The sequence below is a fragment of the Acipenser ruthenus genome, chromosome 18, assembly GCF_902713425.1.
Source record: "Acipenser ruthenus chromosome 18, fAciRut3.2 maternal haplotype, whole genome shotgun sequence".
NCBI classification, from domain to species: domain Eukaryota; kingdom Metazoa; phylum Chordata; class Actinopteri; order Acipenseriformes; family Acipenseridae; genus Acipenser; species Acipenser ruthenus.
Window position 1 is genome coordinate 27,937,941 of NC_081206.1, and position 23,946 is coordinate 27,961,886.

Sequence of the window (23,946 nt, forward strand, 5' to 3'; positions counted from 1 at the left end):
ACAGCTGTAAACAAGTATCGTACCTAGTGAAAAGTTAGGCTGGTCTGGGCTTAAGGAACACTGGCCATCTCACAACCTTATGTACGAGCACAGAACATTAAGAAGTGAAATACTATAAGAGAATTAATTTGGGGGTTAAAATTTGACATCTTCTGAATACAAACAAAAACAGCCAGAGGAGGAAATGTATTCTTAAATCACAGTACAAAAGAGCCTTCAACATGTTTTTTGTTTCACTTTAGGACTTGCTTGCATAACTTATTTTAAGAAAACTTTTATTGCACTAGATGGGAGCGAGTCTGAAGTGAGATATGCAGCTTGTTTACAGAGAACATATGGTCTAGCTGATGGAAAATACCACACACACACACACACAATGCTTTTGTTTACACAATGCAAAGCCTTTAATTATTTAGCAACCGTGTAAAACATACCAGCAAATTTGAATTCAACATGACCTCAAACTTCAGGATATAATGTATGCGACTGTTTGAAGTTTAAAAAAAAAATACAAAAGGTATTGTTTAAATAATAACCACATATGTTATACTGTAGAGCATATTGTTATGTTGCAATTTTAACAAGTAGCCATAAACAGAATATGGATTGTCAGGAATAACATTCTTAAATTCTGGTTAAATCTTTCCAAAATACTATCTCCCTCTTTCTTTCTTTACCCGTAGAGTACATAATTTACTTTCAATAGTACAACATGAGAATCAAAAAATAAATGTATTAAGAATTACAACTTCGACCTGTTACATGATGTATAAGACACGGGACATGAAAACTCAAGATATAATAATTGTACTCAATAGATACACCTAATATACACACATGGCACCTATAAATGGTACTAAACTATTTAATAGTGGATGTAAAAGTTGATACAATGTTTTCCTCCAATTAAAATATTTTACAGGACAAGCTGTATATTGTATATATAGTAATTATTTGATAATATACAATAGGAGTCTAATCCTTGACACACACTAGTTAAAAAGGCACAGGGAAACACTAAAAAAGCTTAAAAATGGAAAGTTAATACACCATAGTATATCAATCTGTCAAAATAATTTTGTACAGCGTTTGTTCAGATATTAATTCCTTGCTCTCAACTGAGTAATACAAACTAAAAAAAAAGTTTAGTTCAACTATTTTTGCAACAGTCTGGATTACTGCCAAATAGACAAAGGGGCAGAAGGCCCAAAGAAAGTAGGAATTTGATCAAAAAAGGAAATACTGTTAGCAGACATCCAGCATCCAGCTGCAAAGGAAGTGTAAGCACTAGAATCTTCATATTACCATAACTAAAAGCACATTAATGTTACAATTTGAAATGCTTACACACACACACATCTCTCATTTACCCTTCAGAACTGTCCATAGACAGAGGACAAACATCATTATTAAATGTAACTGAGTAAGTTGTTCTCACTACCATGTGCTGTCAGGTAGGGGGAAATGAATTAATCTCTCTGTTATTGAGTCAATGTTGATTGCTCACTACATTCATTTTAAAAAGTCTTTGGATTTGTAGTGCAACACAATGACACCAGCAGTTTTGAAAACTGGACAAATGCTCTAAGTTTATGAATACTTCATATTACTTAACCATTTGATACAATAATTATACAGATGAATTAGTAAAATAATGTTTATAAGTGCAGTTAGAAGTCAACCTCTTTGGCTTTTTGTAAAAGTACAAAAAAATAGGCCTACATAAACTATGATTTCAATCAAGTACATATTCCCCTCTTTTGGAAATAGGGCTTAATTGATACAAAGCAAATAATGGTTTTGTACAGCATCCAAATATATGTTCAGTTTTTTTGCATCTACAATATAAAAATACAATGTATAATACTACGTCATGTTATGCTCAATATATTGTATGAATAAGCAACCTCAACAAAACTGAAGTGGCTCCCCATATAACCTATGGGTGCTTTTATAATGTTGACATGTACAAATAGCCCTATTTGAATAACAATTCTCAAGTGGTATCTGCTGCCCAAGCTCCATCAATTGCATTGGGAATTCAAGTTTTAGGACGAGCATTTGTCTGCATTCTTCTTATAAGAATAAAACATTCTCTTCAGCATCTCTTAATAATGAGGGCGTATTTTATTAGAGGGAAGTTTAGCAAACAGGTTGCCAAGAAGCTCATACTACTGGAAATTCCACTAGAGTGAGGTCCAAAGTGTTCTAACCTCGCTTAAGATTGAATCTGCTGACTAACAGGCTAGAGGGGTGCCTTGCCTTTCTACAATTAATGACAAAGGAATTGAAGGCAAGACTGCCTTTTTACACTGACACACATACACACCCACACTCCTTACACTTCTTTCACTAAATTTAACAATGACCGATTTCACCAGAAGAAATCAAACAACAAGGCAAATCCTTGACTTAAGTCTCGGAAAACGAGCCACAGGCCTCCAAGGAACAGAATTAAAAAGTACACTATTAAATGAATGTGTTTTGTTAGCACTCGCCCTCTTTGAGTCAGTCAGTACACAGTATAAGAAAAACAATCCCATTATCCGCTAGCAGTGCAGATTAAGATTATGTTGGCGGTGGTCCATCGTATCTCAGCATCAAGCTGAAAGATCGGGCAAAGTTGTTGGCCAGGGAGCAGCTGGCTCCTTCATCCACTAGGGGCAGCAGGAAGGCCAGGAGTAAGAGAGCAAGCAGTAAGAGCTGGAGGGGCAGGGCAGCACAGCACACCCGGTACAGGAAACCCGATCGTCTCTGAAAAACAAACAGAAATTTATAAAACCTGGAATGCAACCATGTTTACCATGTCACACACGTGACAATTCCCTTTTCACGAGACACCAAAAAAGGAGTTCGTTAATATAAAGATTTTGATGAGACTGCAGTTTCAGGTAAGACCTTTTAGAAATAGAATTCCGATTTGATATACATTTTTTTTAACCTTTACCTGAATTTAACCTGTGTACATCAGCACCTTGTATAGAAGAATAATGGGATATGCTTGTTGTCTGGTGGCTTAGTCTAACATTAAAGTGTAATTATTTTAATAATTAACAGATGGGATTAGTGGGATGTGATGCAATGTGGTTTAAACATAGTAACACAGGCAACCACAACTCTCCTTTTACAACAGATTAAGAGTGTTGAAATGTGTCTATAAATATAAGCATAAACTGCAGGGGTAGGGGGTAGACGGGTAAGGGGTAAGAATGAACAAGAGTCCTTTGAGGTGGTCTAATCTTGTGGCCTAAAAAAAAATTAATTAAAAATCATTATGTAATAGAAACAGGATCTAAATCTGGAAATGAATGGTCTCAGCCTGTTCCAGCTAAGTATTACCTCAACTGTAAGGTGTTCAGCTAATGAGCAAAAACTATACAGACAGAAAGGACACAGCTCAGGAAGTTGAGGCAGGTTTAATGAAGCCAACAGAGCAAGTGGTTCAAGAATGTACAGTACATGCCAAAATATGTTTTTTAAAAGGATTGTCATTGGAGTGACTTAATCAACTTGCCAACATTAAGATTCAGATACCTTTAGAATCTTAACCTGAAGAGCCTCCTTAAAACCACAAGCACTGGCTTCTTACTAGGAAAGAAATAATTAACAAGATTCATTTTTCTTTGACCCTGATGATGTGGATATAGTCCTTCAGGTGTTTGCCAGGCCAACTAGTCCTTTGTGTTTTCCCACAGAACAGCCGATCTAAATACATCTTGCCCTTTAGAGTTTATAAGACTTTTTTTTACCAGACAGAAGTTCCTAAATTAATATAAAAGCAGTATATAGTATTACTAAAATAATGTGTACCTTTTCTATCCTGATAGGCTCATCCAGAGGTCCATGTCTCTGTGAAACAAAAAGTATATCACTATTCTAAAACATTTATCAATATTATCAGATACCAAGTTAGAAACTGATTTTCAAAAATGTTATAAATGGAATGATTATGTTTCACTCCAGAAATTAGTTTTACAGTTTAAACAAATATGTTTTTTCTTTGCTATATAAAAGTAAGCTAGAGACCACTACATTAATGATCTGCCAAACAAGACAAAGCACCATCTTGTGGTCATTACAGAAATATTCAGTAACTAGATTACCAAGTAATTACACTAACACAGTGGAGTTAAAAGGTTTTAAGAGGAGATAATCATTTATATCGAATAATTCATATAAATACCTGGGCAGCTACCCTAAGGTCCCCAACATCTTTCAGTTTAGATTTATAGAGCATCCACTGGTAGCGCAGGTCCTCCAGGTGTGCATCTGCACCCATTTTAGTTCCTTTTGACTTCAGCAAAGACTGAAATAGATCCTGCCCCATAGAGATGCGTGACCGTAGCTCCTGTGCATAAAGAACACGTGTCAATAAAATACAAACCATACATTACTGTACATTTAGAGGAGTTTAACATCCATTCAAAGTATTAGATAGACATCATTAACTACTGAAAAGCTTACATTTTAATAAATACAAATTTTCAAAAAAAAGGATCCATACAAAGTGCCTTACCACCAGTCAGGCCGTCCCCAGTCCTTATTTTCACTCACTGCTGCCCAGGTCTACAATACAACCAGGGGCGCTGACCCATAACCCACCCAACCTCTTTTAGACAACGGATGTATACTGTATTTTATTTAGTTTAGATTTAGCCTACATGTGGTTTGCAGAAATGCCTTTAATACAAAATCCTACCTTAAGTCCCTGTTGCCTGCTTTTCAGTTCTTTACTACTCAGGGACTCTTTACGTATTAAAATCTTGGTTAGTTTGCCGTTTTCACTTCTCAGCCACTCTTCAAATTGCTTCTGCAGTTTATGGTAGTCACTGCAACCTTGGATTTCTTGTGCGCCGTCCTGAAAAGCATACATATTTAATTTAGCAATCAAAACATCTCTCCACATTGCAATTAGTATTGTGACGATTTTAAAACCGCAAGGGTATGAAACAGTGCTTTTTCATTCTGTGTTTGTTGAAGTGTCAGTTAATAGTCATGGCAAGAACGATCCCAGCTTGGGGTTTGTATTGCTCTGTTCTGATTGTTTCTGAACAGTTTTATTTATTTCTTAGTGAGAGACAGGGTTTCTAATAGATCTTGATGTGGATGTCTTTTTTGTTCATCATCAGCTACACTATTTCATATGCATTTCCAAAGCAAATTTTCTTCAACGACGTTTATTTAAAAAAAAAAAAAAAAAAAAAAAAAAAATTTAAAAGACCACAACAAGTAGTTATAATTCCAACAGATTAACTAACACACAGTATGGCTGGTTTGTATACCTTATTAAAACACATATACAAATAAAACAGAATATTTAAAATCCTGCTACCATGGTGTATCCATCAGGAGTGTCTGTTGTCACTTTGATGCGTTGTCCTGAACCTCTGAATTTCACTCCAAGGTTTCCTTGAACTTCATTGCTTCCCTGCTTTTGGAAATCATTTCTTCTGTGTTCTTTATATTCATTTCTGGCTTGGATACCTCCTCCTCCCTCAGATTGGTCATATTCACCCTCTCTTTTTAATGCGTAATGTCCACCTCTGTATTCAAAGCCTCGTTCACTGCCTGTCTTTTTAAATTCATAATCGATACCACCTTCATCTCGGTTATAATCTCCTTCCCTTCTGACATCAGGTACATCTCCAGCACTGACTTTATTGACTCGGAGTTCATTACTTCCACGTCTCGAGTCATAATATCCTTCACCTCTGAAACCACTTCCTCCTTCAGCTCCATGATCAGTTACTTCAATACTGAGTTCATTACCCCCTCCAGCTTGGATTTTGCTTCGCAAGCTGTAGATGCAGAAAAGATTTGAAACACTATTAATAGCTATTAATAGAAACCAGGGGCTTTTTACGGGCTTCAACTACTAGCACCATAATATTGGAAGCACTATAATATTGTAAAGCCTGAATGCCCAAATGAATGATTCCTTAGTTAATGTTTCAGTTTAATTTAATATCTCAAAGATTAGATACACCACATATTAAGACCTACAGTCTAAAAGGGGAAAGGAAATAAACAAAACACTGAGCAGAATTACTAAAACTTTGGAGTATATCACAAATAAACCAAGGCTTCTGTCATTTAAACATTGCCACCTGAAAAACAGAATCTTATTTAAATGCATACAGGAAGCATGCATATCTTGCCTGGTGATACTGCTCATCAGGGAAGCCCTCGATTCCCTCAGCTGCTCCAGGTCTCTCTGTATGTGCACTCTGCCTTCAGAAGATGTTTTTGTCAGCACAGCATCTCCTTGAGACTCAACCTGGTGAAGCTCAATATCCTTCTCAGAGAACTCGGCAAGCAATTTCTGCAAAGAAAAGCAACACAAAGCTCATTTGCATTCGAAAAGCCAGCCACATATTTTTGTCTTCTAACTTTCAGCCAAAAACCAGCAGCGAGGGAAGCAGAGGGTTTGGGCCTAGTATAACTTTGCATGAGAAACTCTGCTAAGCCGACACCAACAAATGGCACTGAAAACTAAACACAACTATTGACTGACCTGAACCTCAGCTTGGTGGTTCTCAATGTTCCACTCCCCATTTGAACTCCGAAACAACTCCAGTTTCTGTTTGGTTTCCATCAACCAATGTTCCAGGTTCAGCAAGTTCCCATGAAAACATTCATGCTCATAAATAGCATGTTCGCTTGCCTGAAGTTTAATCTGAAAGACATTTGTAAAAAGAAGTGTAAATCCAGCTGCTAGATTAAAGAACTACAAGGAAATTAATATAGTTGACAAAGTAAAAACATCACAAAAACTGCACCATCTTATTTGATGTATTGCCATAATGGTATTGACCTTGTTTAAAAGAACACTTTTATTGGAAATTAACAAATGTATAATGGCTTGAATTAGTAGTTTAATAACTGTTTATTTTAAGTGTCTGGCATTTTTTTATTCTATTTATGAAAAGTAAAGGGGAAAAAAAAAAAAAAGTGTTGACAACTTGTATATTTTTTTTACCTTTAAGGATCTATGAAGTGCTTTCCAGTCAGCTGATAGCTGGCCGATTTGAGTTCTGTAGGCGGGGTTTGAGGAACCCAGACTCTCCAGCTGTCGACTGTGAGCTTCAAAGTCAGCTAAATCGTTCTGAATTATCTGTAAAGAAAACTACAATTACACATGCAACATTCAAAAAGCAAAAGAGTGCTTGTTTTACAACTAGGGGGCAGTAAAGAGCAAGGTTTGGCGCTTCTGCACTGCCTAAAAACCAGGAGATCCTGATTGTCAAATCCCACAATTCAGAGTTATGTGTTTCAGAGATGGTTTGAGTTTGAACAGCTGTCAGACTTACAGGGGTGGGGTGTTTGATTCATTATTTGTGTTAACTGTCTCCCAGTATTTATAGCTTCAGCACAGAGAATTATAAACTTATCTGACAAAATAGTGATCAAAAACACCAATGCATGTTTTTATTGTTTGCTGGACGCAAAGTTCTGATTTATAGTACATAAGACATTCCTTTATACCACTGAACGTGTTTTTTGTAAACATTTTCTTACCGCTTTGGAAACACAGCTAATCTGCCTATGTTCAAGCTCATGTTTTGAGAAATGATGCTGAATTAATTTAGCAAAACTGTTAGGATTGTTATAAGCAAATTACCTCCAATCGTTCAAACTGAGCCTTTTTAGTCAGGATGTCAGGCTGCAGGGCATTCTCAGCTTCAATTTTCACCCTGATATCATCCAATTGTTTCAGGAATGATCCATAAGCCACATCAAAATCCTTTGTTCTTGACATTAAACTCTGATGTGTAAAAAGCATGTTAACATTAGAAAAAGAAAACTAACTGTATTAATACAATATTTTGTAATCTTGTAATGTAATTGTCCTGTTAATCTGCATAGCTGAAATGGGTAAAAAAATAAATAAATAAATAAATAAATAAAAAAAAATTCATGGTCTATGGTACCGCTAGGTTCAGAGTAACAGCATGTAAATACCAAAGCTATAACCAGGTTGTGACAACTGTTTGTTTTTAAACATTGGTGAACAGTAGGGGGCAAACTATGCAAAGGAATGCTGTGCCCTGGTCTTTCAAAGCTTTCCTGATGGCTTTACCTGCAGCCGGCTCTTCGTTTGGAGTAGTCTGTTGTGAAGGCGTTCTCTCTCTTTTATAGCTCCAACAAGATCGGACTTCAGGTCCTTTGCCTTCTCCTCAATAAAGATGCTGCCCAGCAAATCCTGCTTTACATGCAAGAGGCTGAGCCTCTCCTGGAACTGAGAGCTTTGACACAGCAATGTCTGGATCAAATGACAAAACATGTATTATTAAAAATCAGAATCTTTATCATTAAGTATCCTAAACTGCAGAATGCATATTCTGGGCCAGATTTAAAGATATCAACTTTAGTGATCAAAACAGAGGTGGTGCTTAGATTTGCCGATGCAATCTCAGTAACACTAATGTATATTGACTGTGTCCCAAGTTAACAGTTAATATACATCAGTGTACACACACCTTTAGAAGAATCATAAGCTGTGAAAGCAACAGTTTCTATAGATCAAAGAATTGCTCTGCCTTCCTCTGCTTTTTTTCTCTTAATTTCTTTCTATTAGTTTGATAACTACAGCAAAAACAGTACAGATATAAATGATTCAAATTATGTTTCAAACTGCTCTGGGCTTAAGCATAAATAAATTAAAAGGGATATTGCTATGATTGTTAGGTAGGTAAAGCAGTATAAAATATATATTTGAACTAGGAAACAATACAAATTGAAAAAACAAACAAACCACAAAACCTTACCTTTTCTTCAGATGTCAAGAATGATTATGTCACAACAACCTTACACTAAACAAGCCAAACAAGAAAATACCACAACATCATACCATAGTACTACTAAACCTGAACATGTATTTTAGGAATTTTTGAACAATGCACAACTTGTCTAGCCTCCCTTGAGAACATGTTATTTGTTTATTTAGCAGACGCCTTTATCCAAGGCGACTTACAGAGACTAGGGTGTGTGAACTATGCATCAGCTGCAGAGTCACTTACAATTACATCTCATCCGAAAGACGTAGCACAAGGAGGTTAAGTGACTTGCTCAGGGTCACACAAAGTGGTTGAGGTGGGATTTGCACCGGGGACCTCCTGGTTACAAGCCCTTTTCTTTAACCACTGGACCACACAGCCTCCTTGTTCCAGGTAAACAATGACAGACAGACAATGGAATATGTGCCATACCTCAATCTGCTGCATGTGCATGCTGAGCAGTGCAAAATCTGTAACTTCTGAAGAATTCTCAAGAACTTTCAATGCTGAGGGCCTCCACTGCACAAACTTTCGCAGAGGATCCTGGAAGATCTGCCTCAGACTGCTCTCTGTCTCCGTCGACAGTTTAAATGCCTTTCCTTTCACACTGCATTAAACAAGACCACAAAAAGATCTGCTCACAACAATACTGTGAAGATGTTTTGTTGCTGTTGGGTACCAATAAACACAATATATTACACACTATGTATATGAAGTACAAACAGTACAAACAGGCCTATTTAGAAGGCTGGGTGTTTTCTAAATATGTTGTTTGGTTTTTACAGCAAGTGACAAATGAACTGGAAGCAGGATGTTTTATGGAAAGCAAATACTTGACTTTACCAAACATTTATTCACCTGTGATATTCCTTCACTGCAGCCAGAACATCATCAGAATGAGGCTTCACATTCTGAGAAAACCTGAACAACTCCTTCAGCTGAGCTTTCAGCCTCTCAACACGTGACTCTTCCACTGCCAGAGTTGTCCTGATTGCCTGGAAAACCAATTCAACATGAAGTCAGTACAAACAGAACACACAGAAAACACTACAGCTAAACAGAAACAAAAGAGCATGCTGTAGCTATTCCATAGCTTTATAGTACAGCACTCAATTTTCTGAACAAACTGATATTATATTTTTTAAAAACACATGCACTGTATTATAAACTAAACACAAAAACAGCAAACCACAATCTAGTTTCACAAATCGCAATCCTGGTTGTGACATACCTCTTTTTATAGTCTGTATTTAAAAAAAAAAAAAATAACAAGGTATGAAAGACAAGATTGTTATGCTCATAATGTCAATGTTTAAGACTCCAACTTGACAGATGCACGAAAGCCCAACAATTGCAAACCATGCCGATGGTGACAAAAGCTGAAAAAACACAATTGTGATCTCCACACATCTTACCATAAATTTTCTCCACAGAGCTACCATTTGCTCTTCTGTTCTTTCCACGTCTTTGAACTCCAAGTCTTGGTTAAGCTTCTGCACTAGCTTTCTGAGTTCTGCCATGTCAGATTTCATCTTGAGAACCTTGGTTGTGTATTCTGATTGAATACGGACAGTGTTCTCTAGTCTCTCTTGCTCCTGTTCACAAGCCAGCCTCAGGCTCTCCCAGGCTTGTCTCAGCTCTTCCACCTCCTTCGTGGTCTTCTCTGCTCCCAGTGGAGACGTACTGTTCTTCACAGCCTCAGCCAACCTTTCAATGTGCTGTAAAGTCTTCTCCTCGCTCTTAACACTTTTAAGAATGTCCTGAGGGAAGCAGGAAAAAAAGAGAGACAGCTTTTGAGTTCCGATATCAAAAAGAACAACCAATCTCATCAAGTAACTTATCTAACAAAAAGTCTTCAACTGGCCACTTTTTATATAGTTAATTGGTTAAAATTGACTTCCAAATGTTATATTTCGTAGCTGGATATCGGACAGCCCATGGTTTTAATTGCTTTAATTGAATCCCAGCAATCTAATTCTAGAGATTTACTAGCAATCCTTTAAAGGGACCCAAACATCAAATGTTAATTATACTTAGGGCTTCTGTTCTGTTTTTATTGATTTCATTTTTTGGTGCTTATTTGTAGCTATTTTCGAGTTTTATACACTGTATAAAATTATTGTTTTCGGTTACTTTCCAAAATGCTTGTATGTATAGAAACTCAACAGTACTTGTACGCTTAAGCTGTACCTTCTTTCCTGTTTTATTCTATCCACTTGTAATATAGCTTTAAATCCCACAAACAAGCCTTGTAATTGTAATCTTGTTTTAAATCTCGCAAGCGGAGTCTCCAATAGAAATGTAGGAATTTGCTGCCACTCAGTAATTGGGGTGGGTTTAAATCATTCAGAACGAATCAATCATAGAGAGCACTGGGAAAGGTAGTAGTTTTTTTTTTTTTTTTAAATGGGAAAGGATTGAAGTCAGCGTAAATTTTTTTTTTATATGTGTGTATATATATAGATATATATAGGGGGTGTTTTATTGGTTAAAACCAAAAATCAGAAGCCTTAATTATAATACATTCAAGAGTGTTTATTCTAGGATGTGGTCACTACAGAATTCTTCACAGGTGTTATTTAATTATATACAATGAGATTCACTTTAAACTGCTGTACCTTCCATGTCTCCTGTTTTTCATCTGTTGAATCTGTCATTTCTCTGCACCGGGTGATTTCTTCCTCCTTGGAGCGCAGCCAGACTCTGAATTTATCAGTAGAACCTTTGTAAAGCTGGTGTTCCTCTACAATTTTTTCAAGTAATTTCATTCTTTCCTGAAAAAAAGAAAGAAAAAAAAAAACTTTCAGAACCGAGACCAGTTATTAGCATGCAGTTCGTCCTTTGTTTTGTTTTACTTTAATGTGGTTACAGTGCTAAGCTTTTTGTTACACTCACAGCATTTAAAAAAAGGCTCTCATGACATGAAGTGCTCTTTAGATTCGGTGTGTCAACAAGATCTGAACATTCCCCACCTCATGGTATTTCTGGACAGACTCAAGTCAACATTTAGCCCATGTCTAAACTTATTTTATAGCTGTACCCCAGAATAGTCACTTGAAACATAGTAAGAAAACCTGGTATTATGTTTCACACCTGTTGAAGACTGTCCCCTTCTACAAACAGCTGACAAACTAAAGGTATACGGTAGACACATTTGTACGTGCAGGACAGCACTGCAGACAGGAAACACTAGCAATAAGTAAAAGCTGAATCAAAGTTTAACATGAGTATAAGTATAGTATATGAATACTTCAAATGAAAAAAAAAACATGTAATAAAAAGAAGGTGCTACAGAATGTGGTTAAAGTGATATGGTTTGCTTTAACTACTACTTATCTGAACCTTTTTAAAAGCATGCCATTTGAGCAACAGGGCTTAACATTGACACTACAAACACCACAAGGAATAGCTTTTGTTGCACTGCCAAACACATTGAACACATGTTCAAATAAGCTCCTGGCAGGTTAATGACAACTAGAGATTGCACTGTGTTTCAGATGTATTCGTTCACTGAAGTACAAGACAATGCATTCTGTGTATCTCATTGTTCTTCAGGTGTGTTTTTTTTTCAGCACAGGTCAGTCTCATCACACATACTTAATTAAGATATAAAGTCAAGAACAATTTCAACTAGTAATGAAAATTGCGACAAACACAGACGGGAGAACAGAAAAAAAAGACAGCCTCCGTATAGCACCAGATTCTGATACACTCAATAAATTGTGCTAAAAATGTTCATGACAAGTTAATAAAAAATGGTAAATCGTAAGAGATATATCATTGTGTCTATCAAAACCATGAACACTGCAGCCTGTACCAACCTGAGCCTTGGTTCTGATCTCTTCATAACTGTCTTTGAGACGTTCCTGGGCCTCACTGTCCACACTGGGGTCCTGGGTGCGGTTATACAGGGTGGCTGCCTCGTCCAGCAGCCTCTCCAACAGGATGGCCTGGTTCTCGGTGTCACTCAGCAGGACGCGGTGATGGTCCAGCTGCCAGCGCTTCTCTTTCAAGCCCAGCTGCAGCTCCAGGTTGGGTTCAAGAGTCATCTTCATCTTCCCCAGCCACAGCCCAAACTCTTCATGGGCCTTCAGGTACTCACTCCAGTGCAGCCACACCCACTCAATACGGCTACAGAGGGGCAAGTGAGGACAGTGAAAACAGCTGGAAATGTTTGTCTAGAAACAGAACGTCCTACACTTATCAGGATATTTATCAAAAAGCTGATTTGGCTGAACACATGTATCTTGTTTTTAGCTTCAACAAAAAAAGAAAACAGCATTATGCCAGTCTCTCCATGACTTGAAATACATTTGTTAAATTATGTAGTCTGTTCTAACCTTGGGTGTAAGAAGATGACTAACGTTGGTAATATTAATGCATAACAACTTACATTAATACATCTGTTTTTCTTTTGGAATAGAAATCTTGCTAATGAAACACTAGAGATTGCCAGCAGAAGACATCACTGTATCAAATGTTTTTATTTTCTCTTTTATTTTAAGTTTTTTTTTAATAAAATACAAATCTTCTGTGGTATCTAAAGCAAATTCAACCTATATTACCTGTGACAGTGGATGATGTATGTACATGTTTCTTCCCACAGTGATTTTATTTCTTTTAGTTTGGAGAGTGTTTTATGCTTCTGGTCCTCATCGCTGCACTGCAGAACAGCGTCCCCTGCCACAAATACAATATCCATCTTAACTCTGCCATCATGCTCCGACTCCCAGATTTTCTATGAAAAAGAAAATATATAAGGGGAATGGCATCTCTCATAATATGTATGGTTTAATGATAACAATTGAAGAGACCCCAATACCTATCCAGCAAATGAAATACAAAAACTCATGTTAAGGCTACTGCCAAATTTGACAGGTAAAAGTGAACATTTATATTTTGCCCAGTGAGTTTCAAACACTGAACCTATTTAGTATCCCTCACATCCAAACACTCTGTGGTGTGTTTCTCACCTCTGTTTCTCTCAGCCTGGCTTCCAGGGCTGCCCTGGGGCCTTGGGTATTGTCACTGACTTTCAATCTCTCCTGGACAGCCAGCATCCAGGCCTGGGCACTCTCCAGGCTCTCTTCAAACTCATCCTGCACCTCCTGGGTCATGGTGCAACACAGAGCTGCAGTTGGGTAAGGCGGGAGGAATAAAGTTCTGAATGTTGCAACATTCCAGGTACCAGCTTAAAATATTTGTAAATCTCTAGAATTCCATTGGTGGAGCAGGACAACATCACAAAAAAAAACTAAAAGCACAACTAGGCCTTATCCAAGCACATAGTTCATGGAAATTATGGGGTGATCATTGAATCAGAAAACGTTCTTATGCAAGAATAATCCAACATGCATGTGTATTTATGAGAGTTTAATCATATTATCTCCAAATGAGCTGCATAGAATAAGGTAACAGCTGGGTATGGTTATTCAAAAGAGAGCCTCAAACATCAACCTCAAGGCAGGCCTAATCTTGTTTTCTGGACTTTTAATTTGCTTACCTTAATGCTGATCGAGAAGTCTAGTTTGTTCTCAGTATATATTCTTCATGTTACCTAACAGAAAGTCAATTCTTCCAAGACACTGAGAATAAATGAGAATGCAATTAATAATATTCCACGGACAAAAAACACCTATATACGTTATAATATACCCCAGAATGTCAAGTGTCAGAACAGCTTAGACTTGTTGGCATCGCTTCTGTCTAAAGTTAAGTCAGCAGGTTAAAATATGCATTTCAAATAAAGAAAAAAACTGTAGATTCTCCACCCATTGAAATTACAATACAACACATTATCACTAACAGTAATAGTTTCTGGATGCAAGCCAGAACCAAAATAAAAAATCTACATCCATAATTCCAACCTAAAACACTTATGCTTAAGCCATGTACTTGTGCTGTGTTTGTAGCTGAAGAATAGTCAGTGTTTACAACCTGAGGTTCATGGAATGTATCTGTAGTAGTCAGTGCATTTTCTAAAAAAAATCTGTTTAATGGCAATTGGGATGTTCAGAAGACACAACTAAAAAGGCATGCTAAATACAGTGGGTTTGTTGGCAATTTAGCAAGACATACTTTATTTATAACAACTTCCACTGTTCTAATGCCGCAGCATGAGGATGGCAGTTGAACTTTCTTTAAAGAAAGAAATATAAACAGTATTTGACTTGGGTATGAAGTTTAAATCTGACAATCAATATTTGAAGTTTTAACACATCAGTACAGATAGTACTGTTTTCACTAAATCTCTTTCCATAAAAAACAGACCATCATAGCTAACATTGTTTGCATGCCAGAGGTTTTGGGAAACAAAATACCACTTCAGTTTCAACAAGCTGGACAACCCCGCCCAACAGACCCCATTATTTTTGGCCGCCACCTACTGCAAGCCAGTCCCCAGGCACCACGGAGCAAGCAAAAGAGCCTGTTTTAAGTGTAGGCTCAAAAAAGTAAAAAAACATTACCAAAACATCAGCTTCATTATTATTATAATGAATTACATTTTTTAGAGATGTGTTTTTTGCTGTATTATGCAGTATCATCATTTCCCAAATTCTTCTATCAAATTACTGTACAGTATCAAACAGCAGAAGCCCATCAATTTCAGCATGCCTGCCCCCACCCCCCACAAAAAGAAAATAACTATAACAAAAAAATAACCACAAACCAAGCACGATTAGACGATTCTCCAAAATACACACAAGGAAGATATGTTTATTTTACATGACTTTATATTCAGTCATACTTTTTGAAATGTAGGCTACTTATCCGGTTACTCAAAAGCCAAAATATATTCATAATGCATGAGCATGTGGAATATGCATTTCAGTTTCTCAGTATCTTTTATAAATTCAGCTTGTATTTTAAATGGCACACCCCCATGCACAAGGCCACCTTGCTATTAATAGAATGTCCTACACCTTTCCCCAGGTAATGTATAAATAATTGTTATTTTGTTGTACAGTTGTTACCACTAAGGTACAATGTACTGAAACACTTGCTCTAAAATGATCTGAAACTACACTGATATGTATCTGACTTTCTAAACCATGCTTGATCATCTAAATCAGTAGGCTCTGCAAAGTGAATGGGCTTCCAATTGGAGCTCCATTTCCTGTGCATAAATAATGTATCAACTTTAGTGTTTTTAACCTTTACAGACAAAATCTGTCTTTTTCAATATACTCTTTTGAAAGTGGTTGAACTTTCAAATAGACCAAAGCTTGCCTTACATTAGCTGCCAGGTACAACTGCATTGCAGTTTAGTCATTAAAATGTAAAAACGGATAGGTACTTCCTAATACGTGGTTAATTATTTAAAATTATACAGGAACATAAAAAATAGTTTCTATCCTATACAGAGCAATTATAACTGACAGTACGTTTATGATTTTAAATGTAGAACAGCATCTGTATTATTAAACCTAAACCGAGTGTGAATGTTATTAAATGCCACCTTTATAAAGTTAACTGCCAATAGGTCATGCTGCTTCTGTTTTTATTTGAACGGATATAATTCCCCGCTGAAAACAAAGTATTTTTTTTTTCTTTATTACATTAGGCGTTTCCCTAGGAGTGACTCATTCCTACCAGTTAATGATTTCCCCGGGCTACCACACAAATAAAAGGATTTGCATATACGTTTGGTGGCTCATCCGTTTTTAAAGGCTTGGCACTGTCTCTATTCTATGAAGATTGTTTGCACTATAGTATAGTATACAGCATATTCCTTTACAGTCATATTTCTGGAATTCTACTAGAGCACGCCAAATTACAAAGATGGTAGTACCGTTCTTCAGTTAGCTTATGTACAGTATTTAGAGGGCGAATTATTGTTTACAGCCACCTACATCAACAGGAAATACCGATATATTTAGCCGAGTTAAGATATACGACCGCACAGCTCACATATCAGACACGTTTAAACAGGTTCTGCAATTGGTTGTAAAAGGCATATGAAATGTTTACGTAACCAGATCCTTACAGGCAAAGCACGGTACATTACGTTTTAAAATAGCAGACGAAATTAATTTAGCTAGGGTTGTTTTTTGGTAGCAATACCTATTGAAATACTCCTCCAGACATGTGCCAATTGATGTAATAACATGAATGCAACAGTATATATTTTACACTCATGCCAATGTTTCCCTGTGCCAATTGTATTTCAAAGTAAAGTAAGTTACCCTGCGTCTATGCATTACTGTAGGTTGGTCCAAAGATGCACCTGGCAATTCTGCCTCTATATGGTTACACAAGTTAAACTTTTGCATCCGTACAATGAAAAAAAAACCACTGTAGCTCGTTTCACTTTTAAATATCTGTCTAAAGTGTAAAATAACCTGTAGTTTTACCCATCTATTGGTTTACGTATGCTACCCAGTATCCAGTCAGCGACCAAATGTATCAATTGCGAGCAGACCTTAAATATATACAGATGTTTTCGATTGATCTTAAATTCTGCAACAACTTAAAATCACATCTATTTGAAAAGAAAAAAAATAACACGTATTTGTTGTCTACAGATAACTTTATACAGTATGATTAATTAAAAAAAATAACATTTGTAATCTTTATATAAATCAAAGAAAATGTCCTTTACATACCACTACATAGGCATCAATTGCGTGTTTAAACTACAGTCACACAGCGCTAAGATCCCTCCAGATACATTTTTCATGACTCAACTGTCAGTGAAGGAAGTGAATCCAAGGCCTCCTCTAATTGAAATCTAGTCGTGTGACATCGGTACCTTTTACCAGACGACAGCAACCAATCGTCAGAGCAACCGAACAGCTTGCTCAGATGGCAGAATTATAAATACTCTTCGCATACTGCGCTGCACAGTACCACGTGATACCTAAAGTCTGGAAAGGGCGTCTCTTCCAAACAAAACCAACTCAAACGGAACTAATTGGTTTCAGATTTATTTTTCATATATTTGTACACATTGCACGCAATGAAAATAAACATTTTGTTTTGAATTTAATATTTGGCCCAATGTAACAATTGCCTAAATATAAAGTACGCAACATGAAAGGGGCGTGGTCTGATGGATCTTTGTACTGCATGTTTAAATTTTGGGAGGGAGTTACAGTTGGTACTTCAGAACATAAATCCAGAACAGGAGATTGAAATAGCGCAGTAATACAGTTTTAAAAATATATGGCACATAAAAAGGCAGTTTCTACAACTATGTTTAAATATCAGGTCTAGAAGTAGATAATGTAAAATTGTTTTATAATTAAAGAGGGCACATAAGTCTAAAATTGTAAATGTCCTACAGGGAAATTAGTTTAAAACATTCGTATAAAACAGCAGAAAGTCCATTCAAAATAAGAAAATAGATCCTCCACCAACATTTTTCTAGATATTTAATTTCTACCTTCAATCATTTCTACAAAAAAAAAAAAAAAAAAACTCCTCTAGTTAAATAATGTATACATTGAAACTCCTGGTAGCATGTGCCACGTCACATTTTAGAGTAAAGTTATTGAAATAGAAAACAATTCTGGAATAGTCCGACATCGTAGTAAGCAGAAAGAATCCCAAACAAATGAAATATGTTGATATAAAATATCTTGGCAAGACAAGATTGCAGACCACCCTACAGCAATCCCAGTATATGTTTGTGCACATGTTCACAGAAAGAAAAAAACACTTCAAAGTAAAATACTGTATTTATTATTCAAGGAAAAGCCTCTTGTTTAAACATCCATTTGTTGCTTACCATCTTTGTTACCATACACTTCCTTCAGCATTACCCTATACAGAAATTCAATACAAATGTCATTCAAAAATCTGCTTCTATTTTGAGGTAATCATTATGGAAGCAGCACTGACTAGTAGAAAACCATAAAGATCCTCAACTGTGATGCGATAAACCGATTCCAGCGACCTGAAATAAAAAGTAAAATTAATTTCAGCAACAGCCCACACAGCCGATAGTAATCACAGCAACACAACTATTCGTTTCAAAGGCGGATTAAACCCGTGTACTAATATTGCTTTTTTTATTGGGTACAAAGCAATGGTAAAACACAAACAATATGTCATTTAAATCCGGTCAATAATCTAAATCAAATTGAACGCTATTTAGAAAATGAATGAGTTTTTGTGTTTGTTTGTTTAACATGCATGAAGTGTGGCAGTTCTAAGTGTTTGAGGAAACATAACTTGTGTCGCCAAATATTACAATGCAAACGCTTCTCTCTACCTGTTAGCTGATGGATGATAAAACCGGTGAATCTGTCACCACCGTGGAAATAGGATGGGAGTGTCAAAGAAATATCGCACGTAGAACTGCTACTTCTGCAGTCACGCCTAAACTTCCTTTATTTTCTCTTTGCAGTCCTTATAAACCCCAAGCACAGAATAGTACAAAGGGCAAACGTGAAGGACTGCACATATCTGAACGCGTTGCTAAGGACGGTAGTCCTTAGTTGTTGTATGTATTCATGTTAAACACACATTGACATTCATATTTAGTTTAATTTAATACAACGAACATTTCAATTTGATATAATTTTACAGAATAAACCCCTTCAATTAATGTCACCATACTTATCGGGTACATACCTTACTATTCTGTACTCTTCAAAACAAAACAATATTCACTCGCCAACTTTCACCTGGAATTTAAATCCACCCGGAAGCGGAACTACACCAGCAAACCATCATTGCTGCACCGGAAATACTATCGAAACAGTATCTTTGAATTTATGTAATTGATGTAATATTATCCTTGTATAGATAACACATATATAGTTAAATGTTGCAAACTGTAAAAAAATCGCGCTCTAAAATAAAAATAACAGAAATTTTACAACATGATAAAATGTGTTGACTTCTAACACATTTTAAAGCAGCCGCCCCAACGTTATAACTGGTTTGATTGACATTAATAATGCCGAATCATGGCGATTAGGGTTTGGAGGGACAGATCACTTATCCAATAGCAGCATCGCATGTACAGTTTATGCTCATTTGGATCGAGGTAGCTGACGCAGCATATTCCTTAACTAAGAGTGACCCTGACATCAGACAGTTTTACTTTCCAAAGTAAAACAGGTACAAAAGTATTAAACCATGAATCATTTATTTAGATTGTCTGCCGGTTTGCTTCGTTCAGGTACTGCCGGATTGTACAGACGGAGACCAGTACCTGAGGGGCATGTGTCGTTGGTTGTCGCACGACTTTTTAGCAGTGAACCCGAAAATAGTGAGCTGGGGCAGCTGATTAAAAAGGATAAGGTTGTGGTGTTTATTAAGGGAACCCCTGCCCAGCCGATGTGTGGTTTCAGCAACGCCGTGGTGCAGATCCTTCGGATGCATGGTGTTGACGATTACGCCTCTTATAACGTGTTGGAGGACCAGGACTTGAGACAAGGTCAGCAGCTGGGGTTGTGTTTGTTACAAAACATTGTAACTTTTAATACCGTACACGAGGCAGTCAAAATACAAATACGATTTATGAAATATTTAAATTGTACAATTTACATTGGTATTAATTGGATGCATTTATCTATGTTTCCATTTCGAATACATTTTAACGTAGCCTAATTACAAAACTGTCATATTGATGTCTATGGGAAGGTAACTGCATTTTTCTCCAAAAAGGTTATGATGAACATTGCATTTTGTTATGTACGTATTTGGCTATACACTGGTGTGTGTGTGTGTGTGTGTGTGTGTGTGTGTGTGTGTGTATACACACACACACACATTTTTTTTTTCTTGTTTATATATTTATTCAGAATCGCAGGAATAAATAAACTGTTTCAAACAGTTTGACCATTTGGTTGCTGCTTCACGTTTAGAATGACTTGTTTCAAGGTTTAAACCGTCTAAGTTTCTACAGCATACTATCACGTTGTCACTTAAAATAACAACTTCCCTTGTGAAATCTATTCACACAATATGGGTATGCTTCCAGTGAAAAGGGACATTACTGTAACGTCCAATTCTGCTATATCAGTTTGCTGCCTATATTTATGAAGTTAAGTTCGGTTTAATTCTTTTTTACTGTAAAATATTAGCAGTATTCGTTTTTAAAAGGCACAAGTAGAACACTGGTTGAACAGCACCAGTAACTTTAGAATATTTAAAAGCAGTTACAGAACAGGTACTCAGCCCACCTGTCATCAGATGATTTTCTTTTAAATAACCTGGTAATTTTTTATCAAGTAAATGTCCCTTAAAGATGGGAACAAAATGTTTATTACATGAACTATTTCCCCAAATGACACAGAAGAGAGTTTTCTAGATGGAAGGAAGATTATGACACGCTACTGCTAACTGAGACAGACACCCAACACACACTGTATTCTTCAAGCTTTGGTTTATTGTAATTGCGAGTGAGTCGTTGTACCTGATTATTGTAATTTAAGGAATTTGTTAGAAGTAGTGTTTACAGGACTATCATTTTAAACTGTGCACAGTGACAATAGGATTAGTGGAAAAGTTCTTTATACCTTTTTTTTTTAACGTGAAAGAACATTGTCTACAGTATTTTACAGACAGTTTGAAGTTTAATGGGAGCACTTTTTTTTTTTTTGCATTTTGCCTGTGGGTCAAGAGATTATTTTCCTGGATCCCTCAATAGTGCAAAGTTGGAGTGAGTCTAGGCTAACTGTCAGGTCTTTCTCGGTCTGCAACAGTAGATAAGTACTGTGACCTCTGCTTATCTTTTGGAGCAGAAGGCAGTTCCTTTTTATCATGCTACAATGTGAATATACTGAAGTCCTACATATTCTTCCTACACTTTCTGTTGTATGTTGGTTATTCTGTAAGTCTCTTTAAACTGGACATAATTTGACTCCACAACAGTGAGATTTAGACCTCCATTAACACAATCTGTTTCCCAAGAAGTCTGTCTGTCCCCAATGATAAAATCGTAGTAAAAAAATCATTATTTCTGTCTTCCTGCAGGAGTCAAAAACTTTTCCAACTGGCCGACCATCCCTCAGGTTTACTTCAATGGGGAGTTTGTTGGGGGCTGTGATATCCTGCTTCAGATGCACCAGAATGGAGACCTTGTGGAAGAACTGAAGAAATTGGGAATCCACTCCGCTCTTCTAGATGCAAATAAAGATGAGCAAAAAAAGTAGAAGGTACAGAATGGAAAGAATCTGCAAATATTACGTTCTGTGAATATGTACATGGATTTCCAAATATTATTCTATTTCAGCAATGCCTTATACAATCTCTTAAGAAGCCAAACACAGCTGGAATTACACTGGAAAGTGAACACCAAAGTGCTGTCTCTGCACACTGTCATTCCACTCTTGCAACAAAGCTCAACGAGGCAACACACACACGTTTACTAGCAACCTTTCTGTGTACTTTTGGACTTTCTGGCTTGCTGCACTGTTCATGAAACATAATATTTAAATCGTTTGGAATATTTGTTGTATTGAAATGTATAATGAAAGCAAAAATAGTGTGTCTGTGTTAACTTCTTTATATTAAAATATTAGTGTGATTAAAAATTTTAACATGTCTTCTGCTGCAAATACTGTATCGCGTATTTTTTTCGTGCATGAACAACAAAAAAGAACAATATCTTTTAACAGGCACTCTGTACAGTACATGTAGAGTCTATTAATGTATTTAGGGAAACACTTGCTGCTTTAAAAAAAGAGGGCATTTGTGGGGGCTTAAGTGCTGTTTAAGAAAATTACCTTTTTGCAGAATTGCTGCAATTGTTAAAGTGAGTAGAATTTTAAATTGCAGGTTAAGTATCTCAGTCAAAGACTGAGCATGGGAAAGGGGCTTAGGGCTGTCATACACAACCTGGTTTAAGACTGTCTTTGTTTTTAAAACGAGGTATTCTCCCGTAAAGTGGTAGTTGGGGACATATTGTGATCATTGTTGAATAATATTTGCAGCAGGCAAGCCAATTGTCATATCTGTCCTGTACAGCTGCTTCACCATAGCAAAACATAATTCAAGACCCTTTTGAAGTTCAGTGTAACGTGATTGTTACAAATGGGTAAATAATATATCGTTGGTTAGTCATGAATTAATTGATATTGAATTTCATTTCATTTTGGAATTGTAATTAAAAGAAAATACAGAGTCTAAAAGAGAAGATTGCAGCATTGGTGTCCTGAAATCACCCCCTTCATTGAACATGTCCTGGGAACCTCTGCCTCAGCTAGGGCCTTGCAACCAACCATGATTTGATGAAGTTAGGCTCTGGATGCACCACAGATGCAGGAGCACCACATTAGGAGCATTCTTGACATCTGAAATATTGTCCCAGCCCCTCCTTAATTGCCATCCAGTGATACCTGCTGATGCAGCACTGAAAAGCTTGTTGTAAACCCATTTCTAAATGGAAAAGGAGAAGCTCTTAAGTGATTATTCTTTTAGGAATAGTAGCACTACTAGCATTGCGTGCAACCTCTATTTTTGTTGTAAACATAGCCAGTGATCATTTTGCTAGTGCTAATGTAAGAAGGTATGAAAAATGATTTCAAAACCTGTTAGCATTTCGTCTTGATCATTTTCAGTTTGTAAGTACAATTATCTGCTGACAGATTTATGTGAATAAGGCCGTTTATTATATAAACACATAGTTATTGAAGCAAGTCTAAGCATGTCTAGTGGGCCATAGCCACAGATGTTACTAAAAAAAAAGAAAGTGAGAATCGTGCCTATAGGAAGCTTCTTTCCTGGATTACCTTTATACCAAAAACAGTTTGACTGTAATTTAAATGTATGTGCTACGAGCCTGATATGGAAAATATTGTTCTGTCCCTTTTGTAATATAAATATTGATCATGTATTTAAAAAAATGTCTGGTACGGTACTTTGGAGATATACTGTACTACTATACCACATTTTACTAAATGAAAAATCAAAACACAAATCTGGTACTTGGCTTTTACAGTATCATGTCATGTAATAGAAAAGCCACTGGGTGGAGCTGATATATTACTGATAGTAAGACAGGTGAATATAAAAAAAAAAAAAACATCCTCCTTTTTTTTTAAATAAAAAGAAGAAAAAAAATCCAGCACCACTCTCAGCAACATAAAGCCCTCTTTAGAATGACTACATACTGCCTGACATATACTGTAGGATCAAGGTGACTATCAAATGTTTTTCAATTGTATTCATCATCTGTGCACTTACTGACATGTCAAGACTTCATATTTTACAT

General features: G+C 36.4%; 2 protein-coding genes and 1 non-coding gene across 5 annotated transcripts; 1 reads left to right on the forward strand and 2 right to left on the reverse strand.

Annotated features, from left to right (window-relative positions):
- Positions 1–380: 380 nt before the first annotated feature.
- On the reverse strand, positions 381–19,449 carry LOC117422936 (nesprin-3-like). Of its 3 annotated transcripts, XM_034038194.3 has the most exons (20): positions 19,356–19,449; positions 18,508–18,675; positions 14,281–14,362; positions 13,751–13,908; positions 13,343–13,515; positions 12,599–12,908; positions 11,396–11,551; positions 10,193–10,537; positions 9,636–9,772; positions 9,210–9,384; positions 8,081–8,263; positions 7,622–7,765; positions 6,980–7,114; positions 6,515–6,676; positions 6,159–6,322; positions 5,333–5,798; positions 4,700–4,858; positions 4,184–4,348; positions 3,811–3,849; positions 381–2,754 (listed from the first exon to the last, which is right to left on the reverse strand). In XM_034038194.3, exons 4-20 carry the CDS (start codon positions 13,892–13,894, stop codon positions 2,569–2,571), a joined length of 3,243 nt encoding a protein of 1,080 aa, XP_033894085.3. In that variant the 5' UTR covers positions 13,895–13,908; positions 14,281–14,362; positions 18,508–18,675; positions 19,356–19,449; the 3' UTR covers positions 381–2,568. The 3 variants fall into 3 exon arrangements, with proteins under 3 accessions (XP_033894085.3, XP_058847770.1, XP_058847769.1); XM_058991787.1 differs by lacking the exons at positions 18,508–18,675; positions 19,356–19,449 and adding an exon at positions 17,384–17,636 and having other exon boundaries at positions 14,281–14,351; XM_058991786.1 differs by lacking the exons at positions 18,508–18,675; positions 19,356–19,449 and adding an exon at positions 17,384–17,636.
- LOC131698717 (small Cajal body-specific RNA 13) lies at positions 18,918–19,186 on the reverse strand. Its single transcript, XR_009307725.1, has one exon. It is a non-coding gene; the product is annotated as a small Cajal body-specific RNA 13 (non-coding RNA).
- Positions 19,450–19,738: 289 nt separating the features above from the next.
- On the forward strand, positions 19,739–22,291 carry LOC117416616 (glutaredoxin-related protein 5, mitochondrial-like). Its single transcript, XM_034027877.2, has 2 exons — positions 19,739–20,166; positions 21,708–22,291. The coding sequence occupies exons 1-2, from the start codon at positions 19,866–19,868 to the stop codon at positions 21,884–21,886; spliced, it is 480 nt and encodes a 159-aa protein (XP_033883768.1). The 5' UTR covers positions 19,739–19,865; the 3' UTR covers positions 21,887–22,291.
- The last annotated feature ends 1,655 nt before the right edge of the window (positions 22,292–23,946 follow it).